The 22,717-nt window shown below is 50.1% G+C and overlaps 1 long non-coding RNA gene and 1 gene segment (V, D, J or C); one reads left to right on the plus strand and one right to left on the minus strand.

Annotated features, from left to right (window-relative positions):
- Positions 1-6,679: 6,679 nt before the first annotated feature.
- LOC119964959 lies at positions 6,680-13,802 on the minus strand. The segment is given in 4 exon segments: positions 6,680-7,527; positions 12,663-12,694; positions 13,125-13,422; positions 13,609-13,802. Coding segments are annotated over 4 exon segments (708 nt in total).
- LOC119964977 lies at positions 12,145-22,332 on the plus strand. Its single transcript, XR_005460404.1, has 2 exons — positions 12,145-12,451; positions 21,920-22,332. It is a non-coding gene; the product is annotated as an uncharacterized LOC119964977 (long non-coding RNA).
- The last annotated feature ends 385 nt before the right edge of the window (positions 22,333-22,717 follow it).

Below are 22,717 nucleotides of genomic sequence, written 5' to 3' on the forward strand. Positions count from 1 at the left end.
CAACCCTGGGTTTCCTTTTGAAAGGGGGCCGTCCAAAATGGCCCTGGTCGCTGCTCTCACCATGACGTCGGCCCCCTGTGCTCCAGGGTTTCCCTTTGTCCAGGGGGAACCCAACGCAGCCGTTAACTATGTGTATGCCACGTGGGTGTGCCCCTGTGCTCCGGGGTCTCCCTTTGCCAAGGGTCCTCCCGAGTGGCTGCTTGCGGCACCATCTTGGTTCCTCGCCCTGTTCCACGCCTGCTGAGGCCTGTGTCTTCTCTCTGCCAAGCCTTTCCTGTCTTTCACTCCCTTTCTGTTCTGTGCAAACCCTCCCCATCCCCGTTACCCCCCCTCCATACCCCCCCACCACCCCATCTCCCTTCTGCCCTGTCCACCCCCCCCCCCCCCCCCCCCCCTTTAGCCAGACGCTCCCTCTCCCCTGGGAGGTGCGCTGCGGCATCCCTTACTGCCTGTCTTCCCGTGCTAGCCCTCCTCGCTAGTACGGTGCCTCCCCTCCCAGTGCTGATCTAGCCCTGTCCCTATTCTGCCTACCTGTCTCTATCCCGTACCTCGCCCCCTTACCTGCTTCCCCTATTCTTGCTCCCTTCTCTCTGTTTCCCATCTTCAAACCGAAAACCAAGACGAAAACGAAAACGAGGCAGCATAGTCCCGCGCAAAAACACAGTCCATATTACAGTCCTTGGGCTGGATTATCCGATCCCCAACGGCGGAATCGCCTTTGGCAATGGGCCAGAGAATCCCCGATGACGACACAATTGCCGCTTTCGTGATGTTCCGCCCCCCTCATTGCCTGAGGCCAGCCCCACGATACTCCATCCCCAACCCACCGAGTTCCCGACTGCGTGGGACACATGTGGCTTCACCCGTCGGGAATTCAGCATGGCGTCTGTGGACTCAATCGAGTGCCGCTACAGTCGGGTCCCTTCCCTCAATCCCCTCCGTCAGACCTGTGGTAATCTCTACGACTGTATATAAGTGTGTGCTTGCATTAGGGGATGTACGACAGTACCTGTATTACAGGTTTTCCGGTAAGCCCGTGCCGGCTAGCTCCACCCACAGGGAGCAGTATAAATATTCATAAGTTTCCCTGAGATGCCATTCTACAGCTGCAGCCGGAGGAATAGCATCTCACTGTAATAAAGCCTCTCTTGTACCATATCGAGTTTTTTGTGTGCAATTGTTAGCGCCATAAGACCCATGATGCGGACATTCTGCCGCCAGGACCTGTTCTCCTGGTCTTCGACCTTCCCCTTTAAGTTCCCCAGGGCTGCCACCAACCTCTTCACCTCGGCCTCCAGAGCTACGATCTTGTCGCTCGGGTCCGTTGACGCCTTCTGCAGGTACAAGTTTGTCCTATCCTGTGCCTCCACCTTCTGTCCCAGGCCTTCTATCGTGCACTGAAAGGTGGCTATTGCTTCTGTAACCACCTCCTTCACCACCACCTGGAACTCTATTTTTATCGCTTCCTTCATGCCGGTCAGTTCCTTTTTATGACGCTCTTCTATCCGTCCCCCTGTGTAGGGGAGGGGGGTGTCGTTGTCCACTCCTGCTCTGCCGTTCGGATCGCTGAGCTCCCCCTGTCCTGGTTTGCCTGGGTCTCCACTTCACCTCGTGGGGCCGCCGGTCCGCTCGCCAGTTGCTCCTACCCCTTTCCTCTGCTTCTGCCTTCTCGTTGGCCATTCAAACTGCTGTTTGACGGCATCTTCTATTCCTACTCATCGCTGTTCCTGCCTTTTAAGTTTGTGGAAGGTTTAGGGGCAAAATCTCAAAACAAATTGTTACGTTAGGTCCAGCTGAGAGGAGAGCCACCTGATGTGTGTCTGCTCAGCACGTCACCACCACCGGAAGTCGGGTGAGGTGGAATTTCGGGGCTTCAGCGTACATGTGAAAACTAACGCTGTGTCTTTGGATCATGTCACCCAGGGGCAGCATGTAAATGATAAATAGGAGGGGCCATGGATTGATCCCTGGGGGACACCAGAGGTAACAGTGCTGGAACAGGAAGAGAAGCCATTGTAAGTGATTCTCTGACTGGGATTAGATAGATAAGAATGGAACCAGGGGAGAGCAGTCCCACCCAGCTGGGTAACAGTGGAGAGGTGTTGGAGGAGGATGGTGTGGTCACCGTGTCCAAGGCTGCAGACAGCTGGAGAAGGATGAGGAGGGAAAGTTTCCCTTTGTCACAGTCACACACAGTGTCATTTGTCACTTTGAGAAGAACCATTTTGTAATGTGACAGGGGCAGAAACTTGATTGGAGGGATTGAAACACAAGTCCCGGGAAAGATGGGAATGGGTTTTGGAGGAAACACCACGTTCAAGGAATAAAAACAGTTCAATGGGAATAGGATCGAGGGACAGGAAGTGGGTCTCATGGACAAGATGAGCTCAGAGAGGGCATGAGGGGAGATAGGAGAGAAACTAGAGAAAGATGTGAGTTCAGGGCCCGGGCAGGGGGGAGAATTAGAGGAAGTTTGACCAGATGGGCGAGTGACCGGGAGGGACGTGGCCGAGGCAGCTGATTGGATCGTCTCAATTTGAGTGACAAAGATGTCCATCAGCTCCTCCCACTTGTTGTTGGAGGTGAGGGTGGAGGGGACAGGGGAGAGGGGGTTTAAGAAGATGGCCGACAGTGGAGAAAAGATCCCGGGGATTATCTTTACATTCCAGGATGATCCTGGAATAGTGAGCAGTTTTAGCAGATGGGAGTAGGAGCCGGGAATGTTTGAAGTGGTCCAGCCGGATCTGACAGTGGATGGAGTGACAACTGGATGACTTTAGGAATATTGGATTCTAAGTATTGGGCAATTTAAGGGTTAAAGGTCTGGGGCTAGAGTGTGTTTGACTGCAGTGGTCATATATATTTTTTTTAATAATCCTGTTTTACTGGACTTGGGTGCACTCAGCTGCCAGAAAGTGAAATTAACAAAGGAATGTGTTTTTCAGTCTGGGCTAATAGACTGTGTTTGACTGTGAAAGTTACTGGGGAGATAATGGCCGGGTTGCTCCAAAAACGCGGCTGAGTGTTGACGCCGGCGTAAACACCAGAGTGTTTCACGCCAGCGTCAATGGGCCTCTTGGCCCAGCGATTCTGTGGCCTACAGGTAGCCAGCACGGGGCCGGAGTGCTCTGCACTGCTCCAGCCGCTGACAAGCGGTCCTACGCTACTGGCCGCGGGTCCACGCATGCGTGCGGCGGCCACTTCCACGCTGGCGCCAAGTGACATGGCGGAGCCATACAGCAGGCCAACACGGAAGAAGATAGTGTGACGGTTGAGGAGTATTTATCTAAGATCTGCCTGAGTAGTCGAGGTTGTAAGCTACTAGACAAGGTCTTGTGAATATCTAAAGTAAGACTCGCTATATGGGAGATCTATTTATAGTAGACACAATGTGCCTTGCGTTCACTACCTTTGGTGTACAGGAGAGACTGTGCCTTAGATGACTATCTTATCCTTAACGTGACTAAATAGTTCTAATTCCTGAGAGCTAGGCATGGGAAAGTGACCCTCCAGATAGCCTTAGAGGGTGAGAATATGATGAGTCTTAGTTAAATGTCACTCTTATTTATTAAAATAGACACGGATCTGTACGGCAAAATATATACGCAATTTATTTGAAGATAAAAGGGTAATACAAGTGTTTTGATAAATGATACAGTTTGACAGATACAGGATACGTGATGAGTTAGCCTGTGACCTTCTTAACTACATAATTGATTAAGCTACAAACATTTCATACTCACAACGACTAGTAGTTGTCTCGGAATTCGATGCTCAATCACGAGCAGAATTCTACGAGTCGAGATAGCAGTTTAAACACCCAATAATATCCTAAACAGCTCTCCAAGCGAAACTCTAACTTTCGCAGCTTTTGCTTGAATATTTATATTGTTTTTACACTCAGGGAGAGGTAGGGAGTTTGAGGGGAGTTTTAGCATAGCCCCTGCTTCTGAAAAACAAGTTAACTCCCCACAGTTATTTCGAGACAAAGAACAATCTCTCTCTTAGTTGGCAAGGCCTTAGTTTCAGAGAGGCCTAACAGGGCACCTGTTTCTAAATATTCGAGGTTGATACCTCTGGTAGCTATCTCCAGAAAAACAGCAGCCTCCCTTCTTGGCGGGGTCTCTTGCCAAGCAGCAGCCTCCCTTAGTGACAAGGCCACGAGACAGGCAATAACCTCCCTTAGTGACAAGGCCACTAGACAGGCAATAACCTCCCTGAGTGACAAGGCCACTAGCCAGGCAATAACCTCCCTGAGTGACAAGGCCACTAGACAGGCAATAACCTCCCTTAGTGACAAGGCCACTAGACAGGCAATAACCCCCCTTAGTGGCAAGGCCACGAGACAGGCAATAACCTCCCTTAGTGACAAGGCCATGAGACAGGCAATAACCTCCCTTAGTGACAAGACCACTAGCCAGGCAATAACCTCCCTGAGTGACAAGGCCACGAGACAGGCAATAACCTCCCTTAGTGACAAGGCCACTAGACAGGCAATAACCTCCCTTAGTGACAAGGCCACTAGACAGGCAATAACCTCCCTTAGTGACAAGGCCACTAGACAGGCAATAACCTCCCTTAGTGACAAGGCCACTAGACAGACAATAACCTCCCTTAGTGACAAGGCCACTAGACAAACAATAACCCCCCTTAGTGACAAGGCCACTAGACAGACAATAACCTCCCTTAGTGACAAGGCCACTAGACAGACAATAACCTCCCTTAGTGACAAGGCCACTAGACAGACAATAACCCCCCTTAGTGACAAGGCCACTAGACAGGCAATAACCCCCCTTAGTGACAAGGCCACTAGACAGGCAATAACCTCCCTTAGTGACAAGGCCACTAGACAAGCAATAACCTCCCTTAGTTGGCGAAGCTTATTTCCAGACAAGGCCATGAGACTTAATGAGTTCACTGCATCTGGACTCTTACAAAGATAATACATATTAAAAAACATTATTGCGATAAGTAATGGTTTACATTGATAATGGACTGATCAATCAGTTTTTAACAACTGATCGAGTTTTTAATATCGGGTTAAATACATGATTTAACAGAGCATCAGCTCTGATCAGCTTTTAATATAAAGTGAATATATGATTTAATATAAAATGAGTTCTGATCAGCCTTTAATATAGGTGGATACCACCACAGTAGGCCAGGCCCCTCATATCGAGCACGCCCGCCGATTGGTGGCCCCGGATCGCTGGCCTGTCCGTTGTGGAGGACCCCCCCCCCCGCCCCCCCGGAGACTGATCCCCCTGCCCCCCCCCCACCAGGGAGGGCCACCGCAGCCGCGACGCCGAGCTCCCGCCAGGTGGAACCATACGTGAACCACGCCGGTGGGAACTCGGCCGGTCGACCGTGGAGGATCGCCATGGGGGCCTCTTTCAATGGCCCCTGACCGGCGCCACGTTGACTGCGTGCACGCGACTGGCGCTGATTCTCCGGTCGCCGGAGGTTCACCTCCCGCCGTCAGACCCGATCTCCATTCTCTGTCCCTGTGCCGAGCGTGATTTCGGCGCAGAGAAACCCGGCCAATGTGCTTTGCAGCCTGCAGACATAATTTGCTTTTTTTAGATTATGTCGACGAGGTCATTGCTGTGTGGAGCCACGGAAGGCAGAGAGACATTTTGTAAAGTTGTGCAGGATCAATGTTCATTTGGAGAAACTTTGCAGAGAGGAGTTGAATTCTGATCTGCCTGGGGCAGAGCCCACAATTCTCCCACATTCAGATGGATTGAGCGCTGTGTGTCTCTTTTCTTGTTCAAAGCGAATTGAGTTGTTTAAGGGGTAAGTGTGAGCTGTTATTTTGGGATGTGAAATTTAACAGCTAGTATTGTATTCATATTAAACTTTTGTATTGAAATGACCAAATTCCATTTCTTCATGCAACCACTCCTGGAGGAAATAATTCTTTCCACAGAGTCTGACAAATAAACTTAAATATTGGATCCAGTTTCAGAGCCGCTGTTGGAGTCGAGTCTGGGATCATTTTAATGGATAAACCAGTTCTCCCCCACGTCCTTTCAAGTCTGCGTCACTTGGATTAAGTGAGTGGAGATGAGGCCGTAGCAGGGGGAACGGTCAGGGTGAGAGAGAGGAATGGTTTTATTGGGAACAAGGATATCAAAGGTGGAGGTGAGGGTGAGGTTGGGTAAATCAGTCGCTGCAGAAATGTTGTGGTGATCGGAGGGCTAGAGACAGATAGTTGGCATTTTGAAAGTGCCGTTGGAAGTGAATTGGGGAATAGGTTTTCCCAGGGATGGATACAGAAGGGGGTAGGGTTGGGGTGTGGAAGGGGGATGTGGGTGGGGAGTGATACAAGGAAGTGATCAGTGATGGTCTTATCTGTGATTGAAACTATGGGAGTAGTGAGACCACGTGAGATGGTCAGATCAAGGGGGAGGTGGGAATATGGGTTGGAGAATTGTGATTGTGATGATTTAATCCCAGCAACTTTCAGTCTCTTTTCTGATTTGAATCTTTCAACTCAGATATTCCAGATAAAACTGATCATTATAAAATGATTGATAATTGTCTTTGAATCCAAGCTTCTGCTGATGTGTCATTGATTGACAGGCCAACCAGCCAATCATGACAATCACTTGCTGAAATACAGCCAATCAGCTGATGGGGAGGAGGAACATTTCCAAAGCACACACGAGACACAGACTGAATATTCTTAATGTTTATTACCTTTTACAGATTTACATTGTCAGAAAGAAGACTTGAATAAACAGCCCAGCCAGAGAAAGCTGGAGAAATTCACAGGGAAAATATGGAGATTTTCTCAATGACATGAGAATGCTGTCCTTTAAAATGGTGACTAAACCTTAAATTGTAACTGCAGGGTGAGCAGGAAGGAGGTCTGGTTTCCTGAAGCAGAGATTTCAGGGGTCACGTTATTTTGGAACAGCTGACAGTCTTCAGCATCTTAGAGAGGTTTTACTTGGCATCACGAGTCTGCACTGTCCCATCAAACATTCCCAGGACAGATGCTGCATGGGATGACGTGCAGAGTAAATATCCCTCGACAATGTCCCAAAAACATGTCTTAACCCCTGACCCTCAGAAGTGCCTCAGTCCCGAGAAGGAGAGAGTTGTAATTCAGTGCTGACAATGACCTTTGCCCTCCCAGCTCACCCCTGTTCTATTTAAAGTTGTGTCTCCTCCGTGGACTGTCTCTGACACTCTACGCACATTCTGATCTCCTGATGCTCTTGCTGAGGGCAGAGGAGAGGCTCACGTGGGTGAGGGCACAGGAGAAGCGGGCGTTGGATTCCCAGGCAGAGCCAGAGAGGGTCAGCAGGCTGCTGACGCTGTAGGTGTTGTCCGAAGCTCGCAGGTAGTTGCTGGTCTGAACCCCGTCCGAAATGGCTGCACCATCCTTCTTCCACTCCACCACCAGCTCATCGGGATAGAAGTGATTGGCAAGGCACACCAGGGTGGCAGTGCCCTTGGTCTTGACCTCCTCCAGGGAGGGGGGCAGCAGGGTCAGCGTTGGTTGTGAATTTTCACGGCCTGAAAGAGAGGGAAAGGAATTTAAATCTCGACCATTATAAAGGATTTAATCTTCCTGAAGATTACCTGGGATCAAATCAATGTCAGTGTATATGTCTGTGCAGATGATCTAGATTGCTGGCAATCCATTCTCGGGAACTTCTTTAACCTGTACCGAAAAATCCCAACAAGAAAAGAGGCAGTTTTGGACAGTTTTCGCGATTAAATCTGGGCAGGCGAAGGGGTATCAGTGGAAGAGTATTTGGGTAATAGTGATCATAATTCAGTTCAATTTAGAGTAGTTATGGAAAAGGATAAAGATAAACCAAGAGTAAAAGTTTTAAATTGGGGAAAGGCCACTTTTACAAAACTGGGATTTGCCAAAATGACTCTTCTACGTTATTATTACTTATTTTTTCTGTTCGGTGAACCCAGGTTCGAATCCCATCACAGCAGATGGCCAAATTTGAATCCAATAAAAATTGAATTCAATGTTTAATGATGACCCTGAAATGACTGTTGATTGTTGTAAAAGCCCATCTCGTTCACTAATGTCCTTTTGGGAAAGAAGTCTGCCGTCCTTACGTGGTCTGGCCGACATGTGATTCCAGGCTAACAACAATTTGGTTGACATCTGGGAAAACACTTCTGAAATGCAGCCACTTAGAGGGCAATTAGGGATGGGCAATAACTGCTGGCCCAGAAAATGACACCCACACCAATGAATACATTTAAAAAACAATTCACCCAGCAACGTGGAAAATTGCCCAGGTTTGTCCTGCACACACCAAACAGGACAAATCCAACCCGGCCGATTACTGCTCCATCAGGCTACTCTCGATCATCAGTAAGGGATGATCAACATTGCTATCAAGTGTCGTTCAGTCTTGGGGTCACTCAGCTCCTGACCTCATTACAGCCTTGGTTCAAACATGGACAAAAGAGCTGAACTCCAGAGGTGAGGCCAGAGTGACTGCCCTTTGACCTCGAGGCAGCATTTGACCAAGATTGGTATCAAGGAGCCCGAGCAAAACTGGAGTCAATGGGAATCAGGGGGAAAACTCTCCGCTGGTCGGAGTCATACCCAGCACAAAGGAAGATAACTGTGAATATTGGAGGTCAGTCATCTCTGTCCTCGGACATCCACACAATCCCTACAGTGCAGAAAGAGGCCATTTGACCCTTTGAGTCGGCACCAGCCCTCCAAACAGTACCGCACCCAGGTCCACTCCCCCGGCCAATCCCCACAGACCAATCTAACCTTTGGATTCTAAGTCACAATTTAACCTGGCTAATCCACTTAACCTGAATTTTCTTGGACTGTGGGAGGAAACCGGAGCACCCAAAGAAAACCCATGCAGACAGCGGGAGAACGTGCAAAATCCATAAAGTCACCCAAGGTTGGAATCGAACACATGTCTCCGGCGCTGTGAGGCAGAAGTGCCAACCACTCTGCCACCATGGACATTACTCACGGGTTCTTCAGGGGAGGCTCCGAGGCTCAACCAGCTTCAGCTGCTTCATGAATGACTTTCTTTCTGTCATGAGGTCAGACGTGGGGATGTTCATTCATAACTGCACAATGTTCAGCACAATGTTCAGCACCATTCACAACTCCACAGACACTGAAGCAGACCTTGCCCTATTACAACAAGGCCTGGACAAAACCCCGGTTTGGGCTGGCAACTGGCAAGTAACATTTGTGCCAGACAATGACCATCTCCAACAAGAGAGAATCTAACCATTAACCCTTCACATTCAAAGGCAGTACCTTCACTAAGTTCCCGATTATCAGCATCCTGCGGGTTACAATTACCAGAAACTGAACTGGACTAAACATATAAATACTGTGACGACAGGAGCAGGTCAAAGATGAGGAATCCTGTGGCAGGTAACTCACCTCCTGACTCCCTAAAGCTTATCCACCATTTACAAGGCACAAGCTGGGAGTGTGATGGAATACTCTCCACTTCCCTAGATGAGTGCAACCTCAAAAGCACTCAAGGAGCTCAACACCATCCAGGACAAAGAACCCCCACATGATTGGTACCCCACCCACAAACATTCTCTCCCTCCACCACTGATGAACAGTGGCAGCCGTCTGTACCATCTACAAGATGCACTGCATGATCTCACCAAGGTTCCTTGGGCAGCAGCTTCCAAACCCACAACCACGACCATCTAGAAGGACAAAGGCAGCAGATACATGGGTCGGGATTCTCCAGGAATGTGGCTAAGTGTTGACACCGGCATAAACACCGGAGTGCTTCATGCCGGCATCAATGGGTGTCTTGGTCCAGCGATTCTGTATCCCACAGGGAGCCAGCACGGCACTGGACTGCTCTGCGCTGCTCCAGCTGCCGTACGCAGCTCTGCACTGCTGGCCGCGGGTCCCTACATACATGTGGCGGCCGCTTCCACGCCAACACTGCACAACATGGCAGAGCAACACAGCAGACCGGCACGGAAGAAGGTAGGCCCGCCGAAGGTGGTCCCCAATCACGGACCTGGCCGTCGTGGAGGCCCGATCACGGACCTGGCCGTCGTGGAGGCCCGATCACGGACCTGGCCGTCGTGGAGGCCCGATCACGGACCTGGCCGTCGTGGAGGCCCGATCACGGACCTGGCCGTCGTGGAGGCCCATCCAGAAGACTGATTCCCCCCCGCCCTCCACCAGGACGGACACAGCAGCCACGACGCCGAGCTCCCGCCGGTTGCAACCATATGTGAACCACGTCGGCGGGAACTCGGCTGGTCGACCGCGGAGAATCGCTGCGGGGGCCTCTTTCAAAGGTCCCTGACTGGTGTCGCGTTGATCGCGCGCATGTAACTGCCGCTGAATCTCCGGTCGCCGGAGAATCACGTCGCAGCGTCGGACCCAATCACGGGTCTGAGGCCCCATTCTGCGCCACCACACCGAGCGCCATTTCACCGCAGAGGCTCGGAGAATCCTGGTCTTGGGGTCAGCACTCCCCGGAACTTGGCCACCAAGTCACTAACCATCCTGACTTGGAAATATATTACCATTCCTTCATTGTCACCGGATTCGAAATCCTGGAACTCCCTTCCTAACAGCACTCTCGGTGTATCTATACCGCAAGGACACCAGCGGATTCAGAAGGCAGTTCACCACCACCTTCTGAAGGCTATGAAGGATGGGCAATAAACGCTGGTCCAACCAAAAACTCCCACATCACAGAAATAAATTTCAAAATTGCAAAATGAATTTGTGGTAGCAATTAAGAGAAGAAAAAGTTAACTTGTGTGTGGAGTTGGGAGACATGGAGATAGTTCTTAATGAATAATTGACATCAGTTTTCACAAATGAGAGAGACAAAGCTGGCAATGGAAGAGTGATAATGTTGTACCGTTGTTTAAAAAGGGAGGAAGGGACAGACTGAGTCATTACTGACCAGTCAGTCTAACCTCAGTGGTGGGGAAATTATTGGAAATAATTCTGAGAGAAATTAGAATCATCATTGAGAGAGACACAGTTCGATTAAGGACGGTCAACATGGATTTGTGAAGGGAAGGTCCTGTCTGACTAACTTGATTGACTTTTTTGAAGAGGGAACGAGGAGTGTTGATGAGGGGAGGGAGTTTGATGTTGACAACATGGGTTTTCCAAGAACTTTGACAGTTCTCCAACAACAGACGTGTCTGAAAATTAAAAGCTGATGGAATCAAAGGGAAAATTGAAAATTGGATTTCAAATTGGTTCAGTGTCAGGAGGTAAAGGTTTGCTGTTAAACTGGTTAAATCATTTTGGAATGTTATCTAAACATTTGTAAAGAAGGTTACTACAAATTCAGCACTGAAATGGTTTCTTTTAATTTCGAGTACCCAATTCATATTTTTCCCAATTAAGGGGCAATTTAGCGTGACCAATCCACCTACCCTGCACGTCTTCGGGTTGTGGGGGTGAGACCCACGCAGACACGGAGAGAATGTGCAAACTCCACACGGACAGTGATCCGGGGCCGGGATTAAACCCGGGCACTCAGTGCCATAGGTAGTAGTGCTAACCACTGCACCACCATGCCACCTAGCACTGAAATTGCTAATAGTATAAGTTTTTAAAGACACAATGTCCCTTCAAGAGACTGTTAACCAGCCAGGAAGCTCAAACTATTGATCAGAATTTTTGGGGGAACAGGTTGAACATTAACAAGCCACACACAGAGCGGGAGAACTTTATCCCAGAACATTGGAGCAGACTTGGAGCAACACATTTCACAAAGGATTCTGATCGGAGGTCAGTACAGAAGTTTCTAGATTTAATTTCAAACCCTGCCGCCCAGCACTGGGCTGAGGTCAAGGGTGAGGCTACAATTAGCCTCAGTGTCCGGGGGTCAGACAGGGTCATTGCTCCAAATAACCCCCTGCTCTTTGGAGGCTGAGAGTGTGCGAACAATGGGCGAGGGTCAGGATCAGGAATCTCCAAAGTTAAAGAAAGATTTGCATCTCTGGAGCATCTGAACCACCTGATGTTGTCCTCAAATGTTTTGCAGCCAATTGTGCACAGCAAGATCCCAAAACAGCAATGAGTCAATGAGCATTTGGAGGAATGTTGAATCAGGGATAAATATCGGACTGAACTCGACCCAAAGAGAAAGTAACTGAGAGTCTCCCCAAAAGCCTGGAACACTGAAGCCACTGGATTGTGAGCCCTGCTGGACCTGTTTGTCATCAGAACTTTGCTAAGAGATAAGCAGGGAGTGGAGAGAGCAGAGTTAAAGCTGGGGGAAGTGGGACCTCGGTGTCTCACTGGGCTGCTGCTGCTGCTGTGATCAGTTATATCAGAGAGTGTGACAGGGAGCCAGAGCTCACATCAAACTCTGCCCGTGTCTGTCACACGCAGACTGACAGGAGTCTAGTGAGTGATTTCACTCCATGGTCCAGGAATGTGAACACAGTCTGCAAACGTCCAGATCTCCTCCACACGGTGGGTAAAAGCTGCTTACTTATATCTTGCTGCTTAAAGGGGGGAATGGAACTAAAGAAATACAGCTGGGCACCCTGTTCTACACAGTGTTCTTCAATGAACCATTTCATTCACTGCAGCTCCCCAATAACACCTTCAACTATTCAGCATTTGTGTTTGAGAAAGTTTCAGTATTGAAAGGGTTAATAACGGAGGATTGGGGTTTACTTACTCAGTCTGAGCTTGGTTCCTTTACCGAACGTAAGCCACACTGACAGCTTCCAGTGCAGGGGCTGTACAAAAACCTCTGCTCTCTGCTTCACTCACTCACTCTCACCCTCTCTCTGTCTCTCTCTGTGTCTCTCACTCACTCATGTCTTTCTCTCTCACTCTTTCTCTCTCTGTTTCTCTCAATGTCTCTGTGTTTGTTGGGAGAGTTGAGAATTCTACTTTTCGACAATAAACCTTTCAGCTGCTATTCATATGTGGACATGGAGAGTAAGATGGAAACTTGAGGCCTTCAGTGAGCTGTGGACACCATGGGACTGGAGTGTGGAGTGTGTAGTGGACGGTGAGAATCATTTGTACAGTTTCCTTTCTTGTGTTTATTCTCTATTACATAAAACTGGGATGTATCAGTACAGGAGGTGGGAATATGTGTATTGGGGTTTTTGTAAGGCTCTGTATCACTGTGTAGGGGAAGCTGTAACCTTGCTGACAGTAATAATCAGCGACATCCTCATTCTGCACATTGCTGATTTTCAGGCTGTATTGTGTTCCAGATCCACTGCCGGTGAATCGGTCGGATATTCCTGTGAATCGGGTTGAGGCAGAGTAGATCAGCAGAGCCGGTTTCTGACCTTCTCGCTGTTGATACCAAGCAACATAACTGCTAACAGATTGACTGGCCGTACAGGTGATGGTCGCGGTCTGGCCCAGGCTCAATGACAACACCGGGGGAGACTGGGTCATGATGATGTCTCCACTGATACCTGAGGGGTAATAGAGAAACAGAGTGAAGTAAGAACTGTCACAGAAAGAGCCTGTACAATGAGATATTGTTGGAGACACTGACTGTTCCTCTGCTTTCAGCATTTTCCCTTCAATCACAAGTCAGTAGAATTGGATTGAAATGGAGAGCAGGAAAATATTCAAGGTGGAAGGAGAGAGATTTGTACCTGCGATGCAGAATGCCAGAGGCCAGATCAGCTGGATGGCTGAAATCATGGTGTCTGCTCCTGTCCCTGTGCCTGGTTACTGATAAACTCTCCCTTCACTGGGCTCTGCTTTATAAAGCTGCAGCCTGTGAGTGTCTGACTGCCCGTTCCTCAGTATGTAAATGGTATGAGGCAGAGACACCACGTCAGCACCTTCACTTCCTCTTCTTCTCTCTCACTCACTCCCTCCCTCAGTATCTGTCCCTCAGTCTCTGCTCTCTCTCTCTCTCTTCCTGTCTCTTTTCTCCTGTGTCAGTTTCCCACTTTCTGCCTCTGACTCTCCCTCTCTCTGACTGTCTCTATGTATTCTCTTTCCTTTTTCTCTCTTTTTGTCCATCTCTCTCACTCTTTCTTTCTCTCTCTCTCTCTCAGTATCCCTCTATCTCTCTGTACCATTCTCCATCATCCTGCAATTCTCCAACTGATCTCTGTAACTGGTGTCATTATTGGAGATTGGAACACTTTAAGTACTTGTGCAGCAGTTAAATGCTTCCCTCTCTCTCTCTCTGTCAGTCTGCCCCTCGCTCTCTCTTTCCCACACTCTCCCAGGTGGATCACAGTTAAATGCTTCCCTCTCTCTCTCTCTCTCTGTCAGTCTGCCCCTCGCTCTCTCTTTCCCACATTCTCCCAGGTGGATCACAGTTAAATGCTTCCCTCTCTCTCTCTGTCACAGTCTGCTCCTCGCTCTCTCTTTCCCACACTCTCCCAGGTGGATCACAGTTAAATGCTTCCCTCTCTCTCTCTCTGTCACAGTCTGCCCCTCACTATCTCTTTCCCACACTTTCCCAGGTGGATCACAGTTAAATGCTTCCCTCTCTCTCTGTCACAGTCTGCCCCTCGCTCTCTCTTTCCCACACTTTCCCAGGTGGATCACAGTTAAAAGCTTCCCCCCCCCCCGTCCCCCCTCTCTCTCTATCACAGTCTGCTCCTCGCTCTCTCTTTCCCACACTCTCCCAGGTGGATCACAGTTAAATGCTTCCCTCTCTCTCTCTGTCACAGTCTGCCCCTCACTCTCTCTTTCCCATACTCTCCCAGGTGGATCACAGTTAAATGCTCCCCCCTCTCTCTCTGTCACAGTCTGCTCCTCGCTCTCTCTTTCCCACACTCTCCCAGGTGGATCACAGTTAAATGCTTCCCCCTCTCTCTCTGTCACAGTCTGTTCCTCGCTCTCTCTTTCCCACACTCTCCCAGGTGGATCACAGTTAAATGCTTCCCTCTCTCTCTCGGTCACAGTCTGTTCCTCGCTCTCTCTATCCCACACTCTCCCAGGTGGATCACAGTTAAATGCTTCCCTCTCTCTCTCTGTCACAGTCTGTTCCTCGCTCTCTCTTTCCCACACTCTCCCAGGTGGATCACAGTTAAATGCTTCCCTCTCTCTCTCACTCTGTCAGTCTGTTCCTCGCTCTCTCTATCCCACGCTCTCCCAGGTGGATCACAGTTAAATGCTTCCCTCTCTCTCTCACTCTGTCAGTCTGTTCCTCGCTCTCTCTATCCCACACTCTCCCAGGTGGATCACAGTTAAATGCTTCCCTCTCTCTCTCTCGGTCACAGTCTGCTCCTCGCTCTCTCTTTCCCACACTCTCCCAGGTGGATCATAGTTAAATGTAGGATAAATCTTCCTCTGCTCTGCGTCAACAATGGAGGTTAACTCTTGACCCCAGAAGCATATCTTCTGAAGTAAGGCCCCATTTCCCACATTGACCATGCTGTGGCCTTGCTCAGTCAGACTGACAGATCATTGTCAGATTAAGGGTAGTTCTGTGCTGTTGGTCTATTCTCACTGGGCACTGGTTCAGACACAATATTTAATGAAGGCCCAGCAGAGAGAGGATATCCTCACCCCATTAGTGTGAGCTGGAGGGACAGAGACTGAGCCACTGATGCATCCTGTCCATTCAGAGCACATTCAGACCCCTTCCCCCCTCCTTCCCCTTCCATGGTCAGTCTCTGGGTCCTGGTGTTTAACTGGGATGAGGGTTGGATAACCACACATTTACAACATAAAGGAACCATCCTCCTTATCGACCATGGTGTCCATGTCTTAACTGACCCTCCAATCCGGACCAGTAAACATGGGCCTCCTTCCCACTGACCCTCCAATAGGGACCAGTAAACATGAGCCTCCTTCCCACTGACCCTCCAATAGGGACCAGTAAACATAGGCCTCCTTCCAACTGACCCTCCAATAGGGACCAGTTAACATGGGCCTCCTTCCCACTGGACCCTCCAATAGGGACCAGTAAACATGGGCCTCCTTCCCACTGGGCTCTCCAATAGGGACAAGTAAACATAGGCCTCCTTCCCACTGGACCCTCCAATAGGGACCAGTAAACATGGGCCTCCTTCCCACTGGACCTCCAATAGGGACCAGTAAACATGGGCCTCCTTCCCACTGGGCCCTCCAATAGGGACCAGTAAACATGGGCCTTCTTCCCACTGGATCCTTCAATAGGGACCAGTAAACATGGGCCTCCTTCCCACTGGACCCTCCAATAGGGACCAGTAAACATAGGCCTCCTTCCAACTGACCCTCCAATAGGGACCAGTTAACATGGGCCTCCTTCCCACTGGACCCTCCAATAGGGACCAGTAAACATGGGCCTCCTTCCCACTGGACCCTCCAATAGGGACCAGTAAACATGGACCTCCTTCCCACTGGATCCTCCAATAGGGACCAGTAAACATGGGCCTTCCTTCCCACTGGGCCCTCCAATAGGGACCAGTAAACATAGGCCTCCTTCCCACTGACCCTCCAATAGGGACCAGTTAACATGGGCCTCCTTCCCACTGGACCCTCCAATAGGGACCAGTAAACATGGGCCTCCTTCCCACTGGACCTCCAATAGGGACCAGTAAACATGGGCCTCCTTCCCACTGGGCCCTCCAATAGGGACCAGTAAACATGGGCCTTCTTCCCACTGGATCCTTCAATAGGGACCAGTAAACATGGGCCTCCTTCCCACTGGATCCTCCAATAGGGACCAGTAAACATAGGCCTCCTTCCAACTGACCCTCCAATAGGGACCAGTTAACATGGGCCTCCTTCCCACTGGACCCTCCAATAGGGACCAGTAAACATGGGCCTCCTTCCCACTGGGCTCTCCAATAGGGACAAGTAAACATAGGCCTCCTTCCCACTGGACCCTCCAATAGGGACCAGTAAACATGGGCCTCCTTCCCACTGGACCTCCAATAGGGACCAGTAAACATGGGCCTCCTTCCCACTGGGCCCTCCAATAGGGACCAGTAAACATGGGCCTCCTTCCCACTGGATCCTTCAATAGGGACCAGTAAACATGGGACTCCTTCCCACTGGATCCTCCAATAGGGACCAGTAAACATGGGCCTTATTCCCACTGGGCCCTCCAATAGGGACCAGTAAACATGGGCCTCCTTCCCACTGGACCCTCCAATAGGGACCAGTAAACATGGGCCTTCTTCCCACTGGACCCTCCAATAGGGACCAGTAAACATGGGCCTCCTTCCCACTGGACCTCCTCTGAGCTTCAAGTCCACATCCTCTCCATCACGGAGGCCCCTAATTTCCATATCCACTGATGTGACCATCAATTCATGAGACACGTGGTTGGAAGTGAACAGTGGTTTTAATAGTCTTACAACAGAGGCTGCCTGCGACGTGATGAACTGGCAGGCAGGCTCACGACTGCAAAGCTTTATACTTCCGGTTAGTGGAAGGAGCCATGGGCGGAACCATGGGCGGAGCCAAAGGTGGAGCCCAGTACAATCTCCTCATCTCCCCCTATGGGCAGAGCCGCGCAACTGCTCGTATACCGAGCTTACATGAATACAACACGTCATATAACAACAGTGTGAATTAAGAGGAGTGTGATTCACCACATCCACAACGTTGTCCGTCTCTACACTACATCAGCCCCTTGAGCACAGAACCCCTTATTCCGGCTTGTCCTGCCTTCTAACTCTATTATTCTGATATCCTCTCCTGGCTTCCTTTATTCACACTCCCCATCCTGTCCCAAATCCAGTGGGTCTGTACCCTGTCACGCACAAACTGTTACCCCAGCAGTACCCCTGATCTCACTGACCTATTACCCCTAACCTCATGAAAACATTGAAACATAGAAAATAGGTGGAGTGGGCCATTCGGCCCTTCAAGCCTGCACCACCATTCAATATGATCATTGCTGATTATGCAAATTCAGAATTCCACTCCCGCTTTCTCTCCATACCCCTTGATCCCTTTAGCTGCAAGGGCCACGTCTAGTTATCTCTTGAATATATCCAACGAACTGAACCCAACAGCTTTCTGTGGTAGAGGATTCCACAAGTTCACAACTCTCGGAGAGAAGCAGCTCTTCCTCATATCAGACCTGAATGGCTGCCCCTTATTCTCAGGCTGTGACCCCTTGTTCTGGACGTCCCGAACATCGGGAACATTCTTCCCACATCCAGCCTGTCCAGTCTCATTAGGATTTTATATGTTTCTATGAATTCCCTCTCAGTCTTCTAAACTCCAGTACAAGCCCAGTCTTTCTTCAGTCCTGCCATCCCGGGAATTAGCCTTCGCTGTACACCCTCAATAGCAAGAATGTCCTTCCTCAAACCAGGAGACCAAAACTGCACGCATTACTCAAAGCATGTCCTCACATAGGGCAGCACGGTGGCCTAGTGGTTAGCACAACCGCCTCACGGCGCTGAGGTCCCAGGTTCGATCCCGGTTCTGGGTCACTGTCCGTGTGGAGTTTGCACATTCTCCCCGTGTCTGCGTGGGTTTCGCCCCCACAACCCAAAAATGTGCAGAGTAGGTGGATTGGCCACGCTAAATTGCCCCTTAATTGAAAAAAAAAATAATTGGGTAGTCTAAATTTAAAAAAAAAAAAGCATGTCCTCACCAAGGTCCTGTATAACTGCAGCAAGGCTTCCCTGCTCCTATACTCAAATAATGGGGCAGCACGGTAGCATGGTGGTTAGCATAAATGCTTCACAGCTCCAGGGTTCCAGGTTCGATTCCCGGCTGGGTCACTGTCTGTGTGGAGTCTGCATGTCCTCCCCGTGTGTGCGTGGGTTTCCTCCGGGTGCTCCGGTTTCCTCCCACAGTCCAAAGATGTGCGGGTTAGGTGGATTGGCCATGCTAAATTGCCCGTAGTGTCCTAAAAAGTAGGGGGGGGGGGGGCGTTGTTGGGTTACGGGTATAGGGTGGATACGTGGGTTTGAGGTGATCATTGCTCGGCACAACATCGAGGGCCAAAGGACCTGTTCTGTGCTGTACTGTTCTATTCTATAATTTTGCCATAAAGGCCAGCATACCATTAGCTTTCCTCACCGCCTGCTGTACCTGCATGCCGACCTTCAGCTACCGTTCCACCATGACATCCAGGTCTCGTTGCACTTTTCCTAAAGTGCCATCATTCAGAGAGTAATCTGCTTTTCTGTTTTTGCCACCGAAGTGCATAATCTCATATTACCCACATTATATTGCATTTGTCAAGTATTTGCCCACTCAGCCAGCCTGTCTCGGTTACCCTGCAGCCTCTTTGCATTTTCCTCACGGCACACAGTCACCCAGCTTAGTGTTGTCTGCAAATTTAGAGATATTGCATGCAAATCTTATTTCAATATCATTAATGTATATTGACCTGTTACCCCTAACCTCACTGACCTGTTACCCCAGACCTCATTGACCTGTTACCCCTAACCTCATTGACCTGTTACCCCTAACCGCACTGACCTGTTACCCCTAACCTCACTGACCTGTTACCCCTAACCTCACTGACCTTGGGCGGAATTATCCGACCCCCCGCAGGGTCAGGGAATTGCCTGGGGCCGGTGTAAATCCCACCCCCGCCGTGGCCGGAATTCTCTGCCACCCGGGAATCGACAGGGGCGGGAATCACGCCCTGCCGGTCGGCGGGCCCCCTGCAGCGATTCTTCGGCCCGGGATGGGCTGAAGTCCCGCCGCTGTCAGGCCTCTCCCGCCGACGTGGTTTAAACCACCTCTGTGCCGGCGGGATTGGTGGCACGGGCAGGCCCCCGGGGTCCCGGGGGGGGGGGGGGGGGGGGGGGGGGGCGCGGGGCGATCGGACATCGGGGGTGCCCCCACGGTGGCTTGGCCCTTGATCGGGGCCCACCGATCGGTGGGCGGGCCTGGGCCGCGGGGGCACTCTTTTTCTTCCGCCGCCGCCACGGCCTCCACCATGGAGGAGGCGGAAGAGACACCCTCCACCGTGCATGCGGCAGTGGTGACGTCAGCGGCCACTGATGCTCCGGCGCATGCGCGGACTCATGCCGACCGGCGAAGGCCTATCGGCCTGCCCCGATGCCGGGCGGCGTGGCGCCAAAGGCAGTTGGCGGAGCGGGAGCCACTCCGGCGCGGGCCTAGCCCCTAAAGGTGCGGAGAATTCTGAACCTTTGGGGAGGCCCGACGCCGGAGTGGTTGGCGCCACTCCGCTACGCCGGGACCCCCCCCGCCCCGCCGGGTAGGGGAGAATTTCGCCCATGTTTCCCGGGTGCCTGTGACCTATTACCCCAGACCTCACTGAACTGTTACCCCTTACCTCACTGACCCACAATCTCTGTCCTCCAATTACCTTCATGGAAGCGTCATTCCTCCCTACCCTTGTGTTCTGCTGCAGACTCACATTGTCTCCCTCACCCCTCCATCTTCTGACTCTGGTCTCCTGCCCATCGCTGTTTGCTTCATCCCACCATTGGCAGCAGAGCTTTCAGATGCCTTGGCTCTGCTCTCTGAACTCTGACCTTTAATCTCTTCCCCTCTCCTGGCTTCTTTTTTCTCCATCAAACTTAATCTGTTCACCTCAGCCTTTTATCAATCTTCCTAAGGTCCCCCCAACCCCTTCCCCGCTACTCTTACTGCCTCTCTGTGAAATATCCTGGGATGTTTTTACACATTAAGGCGCTAGATATATTCAGGATGCGAGTAAATTCTGGGTGGGGACAAAAGGGGACAAAATGGTGATGGATCTTGCAGTCAAATATCCTGCTGAGAGGGTCCAGAATGCCACACACAAAATAGGGAAGTAGGGTGGAGTTTTTTTAATGTTTCCATTTCTGGGACTTGGGGGTCACGATCCAGAACAGCTTTCATTGCCCATCCCTAATTCTCCTTGGAAAGGTGCTTGAACCGCTGCAGGCCCTTTGGTGTAGGAACATCCACTGTGCAGTTAGGGAGGGAGTTCCAGGACTTTGACCCAGTGATAGTGAAGGAACGGCGATATATTTCCAAGTCAGAATGGTGAGTAACTTGGAGGGGAACTTACAGATGATGGTGCTCCACTTATCTGCTGCCCTTGTCTCTCTAGATGTCTCTCTTTGATGTACCATCAATCGGACTCGAGTCGTGAAGAAGTTCCAAATATCAGGCTTTAATGAACTAGTTGTGTGCCCGGCAGTCGACTTACAGAGAAAGGCCGACTGCCGGCTGTTACGGGTTCTTATACCCCGCCTCGTAGGAGGGGCTACCGGCCTCTCGGCCAATCGGCGAGCAGTCACATGACTAGCCTCAGCCAATTGGCAGAGAGGTACATGACCTGCCTGAGCCAATGGGCAGCGAGACCTCTGCACCAATGGCAGCACTGCTCTGAGGTACCGTAAACCTCCCAGTCATACCACCACAGATGGTAGAGGTCATGAGTTTGGAAGGTGTTGCCTGAGTAAACTTGGTGAGTTTCTGCAGGGCATCTTGTAGATGGTACACACAGCAGCTACTGTGCGTCGGTGGTGGAGGGAGTGATTGTTTTATGGAAGGGCTGTTAATCAAGCGGCTACTTTGTCCTGGATGGTGTCGAGCTTCTTGAGTGTTGTTAGAGCTGCACTCACCCAGGCAAGTAGAGAGTATCACACTCCTGACTTGTGCCTTTTGGTATCTCTCACCTCACCTCTGGCATTCAGCTCTTTTGTCCATGTTTGAACCAAGGCTGTTGTAAATGTCCTTCCTGTTTATTCCTTTACTTCCCCTTTCTTTTATTTTTGCTATTACATCTTTAATCCATAGATAATTTATGGACCTGTCTCTTTAAGGAAAGTGGCCTGTGCCTTTAATTTGAACAGAAGAATCCAGAAAAGACTGCTGATTGCAGATTGGCCAGTGTCAGTGATGACTCGGTTTGACCGATTTGGCTGGTGGCCAATAAATGACCCCAAAAGGCCGTGTTCTGCCCGGTAACAGGTTGTGCTTGGATCTGTTCCCACTGAAATGGCTCAGAGACCTAATGTGGTTTCAGTTTCGCGATGGAAGGTGAGAGATAAAACTTATCTTTTTTGCATTTTGTTCCAGAAATAACCACCAAATTCTCACCAAATGCCCACTTTGGGAATCAGCTCTCGCTGCAGAAAAGGCTGATGTGAAGCCAGGCGCCTGGGCTGGAAAAGCTGTGAGTAAGGTCTACTGCTGAACGGCAAAGAAGATAATTGCGAGCTGTAGTTCAGCAACGTTAATCCACACTCATACTGTGAAGAAAGTACATTAAAGAACTCATCATCTGAAGCAAGGACTCTTATCTTTTGATCTGAAGGCTTATTATTGTAACTCCTTTCCACCCCTCTGTGCTTGTTTGTCTAGTGTGTGTGGGTGGAGGGTGGGACGGTTAAAGGAGGAGTCAGGTGCTAACATGTCATTAAGCAACTGTGTTTACTGCATATTTCATATTTGTCCTTGTTATAAATAAAAAGTAATTGTGAATAAACTTACAAACCTGGTGACTGTAATTATCAGATAGCCAAAGGCCAAATGTTTTGGGTATCTTTATGAGAATTATTGGTTAATTCACTTGTGTTGTGACTCTGGGCATGTGGGGCTGGAATTGACCGTGCACTTGCCCAGTGTAATGAGGTCAGGAGCTGAGTGACCCTGGCACAACCCAAACTGGGCGTCCGTGAGCAGGTTATTGTGAAGTAAGTACCACTTGATAGCACTGTTGATGACCCCTTCCATCAATTGACTGATGATTGAGAGTAGACTGATGGGGAGGTAATTGTCCTATTTCTTGTGGGCTGGATATGCCTGGGCAAGTTTCCACATTGCTGTACTGGAACAGCTTGGCTAGGGGTGCGGCAAGTTCTTGAGCACAAGTCG

The sequence above is a fragment of the Scyliorhinus canicula genome, chromosome 4 (assembly GCF_902713615.1).
Source record: "Scyliorhinus canicula chromosome 4, sScyCan1.1, whole genome shotgun sequence".
In the NCBI taxonomy this organism is placed as follows: Eukaryota; Metazoa; Chordata; class Chondrichthyes; order Carcharhiniformes; family Scyliorhinidae; genus Scyliorhinus; species Scyliorhinus canicula.